This window comes from Carassius carassius, chromosome 36 (genome assembly GCF_963082965.1).
Source record: "Carassius carassius chromosome 36, fCarCar2.1, whole genome shotgun sequence".
In the NCBI taxonomy this organism is placed as follows: domain Eukaryota; kingdom Metazoa; phylum Chordata; class Actinopteri; order Cypriniformes; family Cyprinidae; genus Carassius; species Carassius carassius.
This window is the reverse complement of record NC_081790.1, coordinates 9,207,303-9,218,223: the sequence shown is the minus strand read 5'-3', so window position 1 is coordinate 9,218,223 and position 10,921 is coordinate 9,207,303. Positions and strand designations below refer to the sequence as shown.

Here is a 10,921-nt window from a genome sequence, read left to right as displayed (position 1 = left end):
TTTCTCAGTACAAAATGCTTTATCAGGTTGACATTCAAAGTTGTCTCAACAGACTTTTCTATTTAAAAAGTACAGTATTTTTTTTATTTTATTTCAATTAATTTTGCCCTGCGTCCTGACCTTTAAATTTGAATTGCAATCCTGCATACCACCTCAGTTCAAAACTAGGAATTAAACTGAAATTTAAAAGACATTTGCGGTTCAGTTCCTAAACCCTGGTTACTTACGCTGTAAAACTGATGCTGTTATAGTTGATGTTTGCATTACATATTTTGTATTCTACTATCATTAGGAAGAATGGGCAATGAGAACGCCAAATCAAATGTGATAAACAGGAGCAGCAGGAATGTAAATGTACGAGAATTTATAAGCCAAGAGATGCTGGACGTTGAAGCCTTCATTACAAAATACAATGGCCAAAGCATTATGGACACCCTGCTGCCACATTCTGCATTAAAGAAGTTCTACTTTCGACCTGACATCCCAAGCTACCGTATTCTAATTTCTGAAATTGGTGAGCTTCCTTGGGAAAAGAACCAGTATATTTCACTGTTCATTGAAGATGAGGATGACAACGAAATCTGTATTAAGCACATCTGTCTCTGCAAGCCTTTACCTTTACCTTAGCTTCTATTTTTATGTATGATATATGATGAGTTAGACACGCTGTTGGTTTAACGTAGCAGTTGCTTTTCAGAAAGAGTCAATAAATATAGCTGAACAGTGCAGATCTTTGTACATCTTGTGTTTTTAAAAGCAGCAAGAACATTATATGACCATGAAAATTCACCGCATGACTTCTGGCAGACTAACAATTGCTCTAATTCAAAAAGTGAGAAAATGCCACACTATCATTCCCCCGTGTTGGATGATTTCATGCAAATGTAAGTGACTTGCAGATGAAGGCACCCACTACTTTTACAGACACTGTAGTTTTATTATGATTTATAAATTACAGTCATCTCCATTTTACATTATTGGATAATGCCAGCCTAGTTCATGTCTCCTGTCCAGTGTGGACAAACATGCCATTTAGATAAAGTTTGAGTAGTAAGATAGTCAACTCTTACTGGCATTTTAAAAGACGTATCATGTTGTATTCGCATTTTATCTGCTCTCACGACAGCTTATGGGAAAGAACATCAAGCGTGGCATCATAAAAATGCTGAAGACATGCTTCGTCATAGAGTGACACTAACGCCTTTGTGGTGCTCTATCTGTATGACACAGCAAAAAAGACAAATGTGCAATGCATTCTGTATTTAGGGCTTCAGTATTTGCTGTTTATTATTTTTAGTGGTTTAGTACCTAAAGCAATGGCCTAAAGAACAGCAGGGTGATTTATTTGGCTCTCAAATCAGATATTATAATATATTAAGTTTTGAAAAATGTAATTTCACCTTTGTAAACATCTAAATCATTGCGGGTACAAGATAGCCTTTGTTATAAGCCAGAAATCAGATTAGACTGTGTAAAACTTTTTATAGAACATGATTAATATCACTATATATTCCTTGAGACACCAATATAGTTATGTAGACCCTTAAGACAAGCACATCAAAACATCTTTTAATTTCAAGGAGAATGAGTTAATAGCATGACCATGACTTGCATGACATCTCTCAAAATCTGGGGCTGGATGCATAAAAGAAAGACACAGAGAGAAACGGGAGATGTGCACATTGGATGTCTTGAACATAAAAAGAAAGGTAGGAATTTTGTAATTAAAGAATCGAAATAGAAGCTTTTATAAACTTTATTAGACATCACTGACATTGGCGGCTAAAGAATCGAAAGCTATATTGAAGATGGAAACCTTATATGTAAAGACCTATTTAAATATTAAAGATATGTTTTGCTCTGAAATATATAAATCCGGTCATCTCTGTTTTAGATGAGTTTCCCTGTGTCCATATATGTGCTGAGTGTGTGGCTGGGGTTTTTGTGTGTGATGTTCGTGTGTCTGTGGAGTGGGACCTGGAGAGGAGGATTTGCCTGGGATGGATCTTTTCTGCAGTTTAACTGGCACCCGGTCCTCATGGTGACGAGTCTCGTGGTGCTGTATGGAAATGGTGAGAGGGAACGCTTCTCTTTCTGTCTTGCATGTATGAACACCTTTTCCGTCTTGTTTTTAACTGGCATACTTCTTCTCTTTTCTTCTCATGTTTACGGTCTTGCTTCATCACAAATAGTCCTATAGGAAACAATCACAAATTTAGGGATGCACCGAATATTCGGCCACCGAAAATTTTCGGCCGAAAATGGCCAAAAAGTGCATTTTCGGTTTTCGGCCGAAACACTTTTATTACCGAAACAACACGGCCGAAATGTTATGATGACGCAAACAGAAACCGCGACCTGCACGTGCACCTGCATAGCGCAGACCACGAGCTCCCCGCGTCATTCACTTCACACCAGTGGGTCTTAATAGAGAACATTCTCTCTATTCTTATTCCTTTATTCGCAGCACTAAAGCGTCTCCTAACAAAGAGATTGAGACGGACCACGAAGTGAAAACAAAGAAAAGTACAGTCTTATAGAGTCTGTTAGCACACGTCTCACTGAGATCTTTTCGGATCCTCCGCACTTCATCGCGAATGTGCTTGATCCGCGTTATAAAGACCATTACTTGGACGCGGAAATATGGCAGAGCACACGAGAAATGCTCCAGGCCGCGCTGGATGCGGAGAACCCGCGTGGAGACGGAGAAGCGCCAAGCGCAGGAGACTGAGATCAGAGCGCAAAAAAAAAAAAGACTCGTCTCTGCATATATAATACACACACATATACATATACATGCATAATATCAGATTGTAGCCATATTTCTGCTAGATTTTTTGCTAGATTTCTGCTTTAATTTGATAAAAATGTTTATTTATGCCCTGGCCCTATTTAAATACACTCTCTCAAATATTTCTCAAATGTCAGGCAGATGACAAGCTCAACTGCTCAACAGCTAGATGGTTATCTGTCTGAAGTCCTCATCCCCAGAAGTGATAACAGTCTTGCCTACTGGAGAAGTAATGCACTTTCTAGTACTACAGAGAAAAATTTCAAATGCTCTTCACCTAAATGCACTTTTTATGAGAGAACAGTTAATTTTAAAACCTTTCTGCAGGCCAGTAGGCCTGTACATTATTATTTAATATACAGATGAGTGGGATTAAATTTTAGTTTGAATTTTATTTTATACTGTGCATTGTTGCAATGTGCTTAATAAATATTTGCATAATTTGTAATTATGCATTTTTATGTTTTTTTATAATTTATGTAATTGTAATTATCTTTGAAACTTTAATATTAATTTATGCAATTGCAATGTTTTAATTTTAGTAAAGTTAGTACACGGTCATAGCAATAAATGCAATGGTACTAATAATTGGGATAATTTCTTTCGGTGTTTCGGTTTCGGTTTTCGGCCTTGGTTTTCTCTTTTTCGGTTTTCGGTTTCGGCCAAGAATTTTCATTTCGGTGCATCCCTACACAAATTATTTATGTTTAATATCACATATGTTTTTCCAAGACGACCCTGAGATTACATTTACTTACTGTACATAACGTCCCAAAGTGTGACATTCTTTCTTTTGTTTAACCTAATGTGATTTAATGTATTATATTATATTATATTATATTATATTATATTATATTATATTATATTATATTATATTATATTATATTATATTATATTATATTATATTATATTATATTATATTCTTTATTCTTTTTGAAGAATGGAAAGATTAAAATAACATTTATTTGAAATAGAATTTTATTCTTGGAATAAATAGATACATTTTAACAAACATCCCTGACCTGAAATTTCCTTTACTTCAAAAGAAAAACAGGAATTCCAGACATATTATTCTGATACATGGTAGAGTTCGTATTTATGCCATGTCCAAAAACACTTTTTTTTTTTACATTTGTCCCTTTTTCTGCTTGTCCTGATCTCTCTGTGTCTGTTTCTCTCTCTCAGCCATAGTCCTGTACCGTGTTCCTCTCACCTGGAGCAGGTGGTGGTGTAAGCGGGCCCATGCAGGGCTGTTATTTGTGGCCATGGTGCTGTCTGTGCTAGGAGTGTGTGCTGCCTTTGATTTTCACACTGCCAACAACATCCCTCATCTGTATTCATTACACAGCTGGACTGGGATCTCCACAGTGGCCCTATTCACTTTGCAGGTACAGTATACATGGTCAAGCCTGACTGAAATGTCACAGTATTTTCAATGCTTCATTCTTAGTAAAGCTCCATGAGTATGTTCTACTCCATCAAATTTTAAAGACGTGATGCTTGACATGGTCTCCTGTGCCTTTCTCCTCTGATTAAATAGTGGTTTGTGGGTCTTTGTGCTTTCTTGTTGCCCTGGACCCCTTTGGCTTTTAGAGCCCATCTGAAACCTCTTCACATCTGGATGGGCATTGCAATCTTCATCCTGAGTCTCATCACCAGCCTGTCTGGGATCAATGAGAAACTACTGCTGACACTGTGAGTGACAATTACAAGCATGTAGCTGCAAGAAATGACTGTGATTTATCTTATTCAGATAGATAATAATGTTTTCTCTTTGAATTAGCTGAGTAGGCTGCTCTTATTATGGGGAAACCATCCTCTAATCGTTTGTGTTTCCAACCAATTGTGTCTCAGCAGAAATGGAAGAAATGGAAGCAATACCAAACCGTATACAACACTGCCTGCTGAGGCTTTGTTTGCAAACTCATTCGGCATTGCAGTTGTTATTTTTGGATTGTTAGTGCTGAAGCTTCTGTTCGGTCAGAAATGGAAGAATCCAGAGTCTGAGAATGAAACTGACAGAGTAAGTATATGATGACATCCACTTTAAGATGCCTAAAATGAATTTTAAGTATAAACACTGATTAAAAGTTTATTTTTGTTTTACGTAATACTTCTATATAGCAAGTATGTATTAAATTGATCAAAATTGATGGTAAAAACATGTATAATTTAAATATATAATACAGATTCCAGAAGATTTATATTTCAAATAAATGGTGATCTTTTGAACTCTAATGAATTTTTTTCTGAAATTTAACTTTTAATTAATCCTTAATCGGACACACAAACATTATATATATGTGTGTGAGTGTGTGTGTGTGTGTGTGTGTGTGTGTGTGTGTGTGTGTGTGTGTGTGTGTGTGTGTGTGTGTAAGGATTAATAAAATATTTAAGATTAAAAGGAAATCAGAACCAAATCAGCATATTGGAATAATTTCTGAAGGATCATGTGAAGGATCACTTTAGCTTTGCAATCACAGGAATAAAGGTCATTGTAAAATATATTAAAATGGAAACAATTATTTCAAATTGGAACACTATTTTACAATATTGTTGTTTTGATGTATTTTTTATCAAATAAATGTAGCCTTCGTGTGCATAAGATAGTTTTTAAAAACATTAACATGGTAGTGTATAATTGTTGTTTACGTTTTTACTTTACATTTTGCAAAAAATTGCTTTTGTAACATTAAAGAAGAAAATTAATTGCTGAATAGAGAGGCGATGGCTGAATTTGTTTTATTTTAATGTGATTTGTAGCCATTGCTGACAGATGCCAGATGAAGAATGGGGTAAACAAGAAGAAACATGTTGTGTATATCACAATTATACAAATAACTTTTTGACTCTGTGACAGATGGTTTTATGCTTGCTTCATTTACACATCCAAAACAAATTGAGTGGCCAGTTGATTGACATGCCATATAACCTTATTAATGTGAGAGACGGACCTCTTGTGGTTATTAAGACAATTGCAAGAAAAAAATCAATAAATTGATTTTACATTGAGTAATGCCTTCGAAGTCCATTTTTTGGTGTATTTATCTGTTTTAAATTTTATATTGTGATGGTGTTGAATAAAAGAAAAGTGGAGATGCCGGGGATTGAACCCGGGGCCTCATACATGCAAAGCATGCGCTCTACCACTGAGCTACATCCCCTTGTATGCACAGTGTCTTTAGATGTCTATGAGAGTTTTGTAGAATCACATTCTTTAGGTACATTTAAAATGTATTATTATTACTTCAGCCGAACATTTTTTTGTTATAGCAGTTTTTTAGGAACCCTATTGGTAATTTACATAAAAAAATGAACGTGTCTGAACCGAGCGCCAACCTCCCGCTCTCTCTTGAGGCCAATAAGGAAGTGACTAAAACTGCAATTCATCGACTGGCCGCTTGAGGCTCGCTGCAAAAGGGAGTCAGTTCCATAGACTCCCCATGTTAAAATGCCCAAATTTACAGCAGGAAAAAACATGTTTACAGCCTGGTTCAAAAAATGATTTTGGTCTAAATAGCTAATTTTGCCCTTCATGACAACTGTGAGGGGGGTGAATATTTTTATAACTCATCCGTTTAAATTATATTAAGACTTATATTAAGACTTAAAATTCTGCATAATTAAGGGCGTAGCCACTTGAGTGACAGGTGGATTGCCGCTGCTGACACTGCCGTCGTGCTAGGTGGGTATGGCTTCAGCAACTAGCTCCCGCCTTTTTGCCCATTTTTGATTGTCTGGCAGAGTTGCGCGGTGACGCGCTGCCAAGATGGCGACGGCTCGCTCTGCACACTAGGCTTCAAAAACACACTTCAGGAGACTATGGGTGACGTCACGATGAGACCAATTAAATTAATTTAGGTTGAACTCTAGGCAGCTCTTCGTTGCATTTATCGGTGACTAGAAACTCGGAAACTTGCAGGTGAATGTGTGTACACACAGATGACGAACCACACACAGGCGCCCTGCCAAACGCCCAATATTTCCAAACGAGAGCGGACAGCGGAATTTAAATCGGATTTCTATATCATATCAAAAGCATGTCCGCTTTTGTGGTGAGTGAAAGGTTAAACGTGAAATACTGTGAGTTGTGTGTTAGCTTGCTAAAGTTGTAAGCTTGATTAAGTGTGCAAAAGCTGCTTGCAGCTTTAAAGTTTTTGGACCAATGGGATTCAGTGCAGTAGTCAAGATTTGCATAATCAACGTAATATTATTAAAATTATTTTATAACGACCCATTCTGTTAATTCATTGAGCTAGTTGCAGGCCTCGTGAAATACATGTAAAAACAATTGTTAGTTATGCTTTAGGCCCATTTAAGCAAATTAATCTTCAACGTGTAACTTACATGAATAATTTTGCAAACGAGAACTTGAGATACTAATCATGGTAATAATTTCTCATCATGTTAAACGTAACACCATGGGCTAAGTTTCATTGGTTTCCAGCGGCAATGCTTATGTTTACCTCTTACCACTAGGGGCTTTTAAAAATTGCAGAAACGTATTTTAAAACAAATGTAAATGTGTAAAACATCTGCAATTCAAATTATAATGTGTAAAAAAATATTTTGCATGTTTATTCGAACTAAATTATCGAGTGAGAATCATGCCAAAACCTCACACACACACAAAATGTGTTTTACTCACACCCAACGATTCACAAACAAACTGTGTGGTTTACAAATACAAAACATCACTCACAAACTAATGCATTTTGTTCTGCAAATAAAAAACGTAGCTATCAAACAAATACAGTACGTTTTACATATACAAAGAAACGTATTTCTTCAATGACAAAAATATCCTCCAAGTACAAACTAAAATCTTTCAAGTACAAAAAAAATCCTTCAATTAAAAAAAAAAATCCTTCAAGTACAAAACAAAATTCTACAAGTACGAAAAACTGTCACGTGACTTTTGGCACTAATTTTTCGCCTTGCTGATCCACACGCAAATGCCTTCAGATCCACACACATACTAGTAAATGGTCATGTAATTCGCACTTCACAACAGCAGGTGGAGCTGTTAGCGACTTGCTTGGCGCCGCCACCGACATGGAAACAGAAGTGAAGAAGTAACGCTAGCGTGAGGGACGTTTTGGACACGATGAGCGGCCAACAGGTGAGTTTGCAGTGATTGCTGGTGAAAAATCAGTCTGAAGGGGTTTTTATTTGCTATATAACAACCGCCTCGCTATACATGATCCCACTTATTACATTGCTACCTACAAAATAAATAAATAATTTGACAAAATATTGATTTAAAAATGAGTTTATTGATTTTAAAAACAATTGTATTGCTTCCGCTAAAGAAAATAGTCCGTTCCGCGTCCATATCAACGGTCTGTTTTCCATGGCAAGGGTGTGTTTGGACCTCCAAATCAACCCTGGCCTCCTGCTAGTGTCTAATAGAATATAGAGGCTTCATTCCATGTCAAATCAGTCAGAATCCAGGAAAGTGGTTGCAGCAACATCTCAGATGAAGAGTTTTTCTATATTATATTTGGGTCCCAAAACCAAGGCCTGTAAAAATATTCATATTTTTGTCAGTCCTTGAGATTGTCATTTCTATAGCATCAAAAACACTATCAGAGAACCATGTTTAGGCATTAATATCTTAAAGTGTTATTCATAGCCTCGCCAAACTTTGCAGGATGGAAGACAAACGTTCTTGGTATAACTGAACCAAAGTTTGTACTGCATGCCTATTGAGATTCTACAAGGCCCTAGATTTGGGTAAATGGCTAAACCCCTGATACTGAGGGTATTATAAACTCATTTTCTGCATCCGTATGATATCAATCATTACATTTTCTTTAAGCGCAATCTTGTATTAATCGTGTGTCAATATTTGAGGTCTCCATCACTAATGGTCATGAAGATATTAAGAATAAAGCAAAGTGGAGTTTTTGGTCATTTTACTGGTCATGTTCAGTTACACCAGTATTTTTGATGTTTTAAAATTGTATTCACACTACAATAAAAAAATAATACAATCTACGTGTGTTTGGTTTGAACATTCATTACGACATTAAGAGAGCTGAAAGTCCTAAAGTCCGCTGCTAGCACTGCTTGAGGAAAGCTATGCTTCCTGCTGCCGCTGGCAGTCCTAACATGGGGCATGTCTGCTGGTCTGATTTGATTAAACAGAAAAATCAAACATTAGACCACCTCACTGATTCAGAAATATTTATTTGTGTAACTGTAACATCTCTTACAAACCAGTTATTAGCAGGGGCACTGTTCTGTAAATAAGTGTTCTTTTTGTATTTGTGCTACAATTGCATTGAATAAGGTCCTTTGCTGAGTGTGTTTTATTGTAAGCCTAGTAACTGCTGGACATACTGCACAGTAAGTAGGTAGATGAGCCATGTGATTGGGAGTGTCCCAGGGGATTTATAGCTGCCCTTAGTTCATCACTCAGTACATCGCCCATCTCAGGAACAGTGACACCATGGTGTGGCTCATCAGGCAGGCCATTGTCCTCCCAGTCCAAATGTGGTAGGTACAATCCCTGAAAAGACATGTAAAGTGTTTATGTAGGGCAGTGGTTCTCAAACATTTTTACATCAAGGACCCGGACCACATTTGATAACATTTTGTAACAAACTCCAGAAATACACAATATTAATTCTGAGACTGAATAATATTACCTCCTTCGTCAATGTATGTTCAAATTAATGTCAATGGGATGCATTTTTGGTAAAATTTATAAAGAAATTTGTGGAAAAATAGTCTATTTCTATAAAAAGTTGTGTGTGTGTATTTATATATACCCCCCCCCCCCCCCCCCCCGCCGAACCTCCCTCAAGGACCAGTGCCAAACCCATTGCCAAGTTTATTCTTAAAACTGATTGAATATACTTTAATTCAAATAAAATCTTCGCACATACTTCATGCGTATAGTTCTTTTTAGCAAGGGTTTTGTCCTAATTTTCAGCTTTAAAAAAATGCAGCACCCATGTATGCTGACAGCCTGCTGGTGTGATATGGATGCAGAAAATGAGTTTATAATACCCTCAGTATCAGGGGTTTAGCCATTTACCCAAATCTAGGGCCTTGTAGAATCTCAATAGGCATGCAGTACAAACTTTGGTTCAGTTATACCAAGAACGTTTGTCTTCCATCCTGCAAAGTTTGGCGAGGCTATGAATAACACTTTAAGATATTAATGCCCAAAAATGGTTCTCTGATAGTGTTTTTGATGCTTTAAAAATGACAATCTCAAGGACTGACGAAACTATGAATATTTTTACATGCCTTGGTTTTGGGACCCAAATATAATATAGAAAAACTCTTCATCTGAGATGTTGCTGCAATCACTTTCCTGGATTCTGACTGATTTGACATGGAATGAAGTCTCTATATTCTATTAGACACTAGCAGGAGAAGACCAGGGTAGATTTGGAGGTCCAAACACACCCTTGCCATGGAAAACAGACCGTTGATATGGACGCGGAACGGACTATTTTCTTTAGCTGATGCAATACAATCGTTTTTAAATTCAATAAACTCATTTTTATATCAATATTTTGTCAAATTATTTATTTATTTTGTAGGTAGCAATGTAATAAGTGGGATCATGTATAGCGAGGCGGTTGTTATAGCGAATAAAAACCCCTTCAGGCTGATTTTTCACCAGAAATGACTGCAAACTCACCTGTTGGCCGCTCATCGTGTCCAAAACGTCCCTCACGCTAGCATTTCTTCTTCTCTTCTGTTTCCATGTCGTTGGCAGCGCCAAGCAATTCGCTAACAGCGCCACATGCTTTTGTGGAGTACGAATTACATGACCGTTTACTAGTATGTGTGTGGATCTGAAGGCATTTGCGTGTGGATCAGCAAGGCGAAAAATTAGTGCCAAAAGTCACGTGACAGTTTTTCGTACTTGTAGAATTTTGTTTTGTACTTGAAGGATTTTGTTTTGTGCTTGAAGGATTTTTTTTGTGCTTGAAAGATTTTAGTTTGTACTTGGAGGATATTTTTGTCATTGAAGAAATACGTTTCTTTGTATATGTAAAACGTACTGTATTTGTTTGATAGCTACGTTTTTTATTTGCAGAACAAAATGCATTAGTTTGTGAGTGATGTTTTGTACTTGCAAACCACACTGAGTTTGTTTGTGAATCT

General features: G+C 36.7%; 1 protein-coding gene and 1 non-coding gene across 2 annotated transcripts; one reads left to right on the top strand and one right to left on the bottom strand.

The window, feature by feature from the left end:
* Window positions 1-1,588: 1,588 nt before the first annotated feature.
* LOC132116679 (lysosomal membrane ascorbate-dependent ferrireductase CYB561A3) lies at window positions 1,589-5,787 on the top strand. Its single transcript, XM_059525543.1, has 6 exons — window positions 1,589-1,709; window positions 1,895-2,072; window positions 3,977-4,179; window positions 4,332-4,486; window positions 4,649-4,814; window positions 5,555-5,787. The coding sequence occupies exons 1-6, from the start codon at window positions 1,674-1,676 to the stop codon at window positions 5,576-5,578; spliced, it is 762 nt and encodes a 253-aa protein (XP_059381526.1). The 5' UTR covers window positions 1,589-1,673; the 3' UTR covers window positions 5,579-5,787.
* A 96-nt stretch (window positions 5,788-5,883) lies between these two features.
* Window positions 5,884-5,955, bottom strand: trnaa-ugc (transfer RNA alanine (anticodon UGC)). The gene has a single exon. It is a non-coding gene; the product is annotated as a tRNA-Ala (tRNA).
* Window positions 5,956-10,921: the final 4,966 nt, after the last annotated feature.

Excerpts from the sequence above, each read along its gene's own strand:
- LOC132116679 (XM_059525543.1), top strand. The coding sequence starts at position 1,674 with ATGTGCACATTGGATGTCTTGAACATAAAAAGAAAG. Across the intron at positions 2,073-3,976 it reads CGTGGTGCTGTATGGAAATG|CCATAGTCCTGTACCGTGTT; the intron begins GTGAGAGGGAAC and ends TCTCTCTCTCAG. Across the intron at positions 4,180-4,331 it reads TGGCCCTATTCACTTTGCAG|TGGTTTGTGGGTCTTTGTGC; the intron begins GTACAGTATACA and ends CTGATTAAATAG.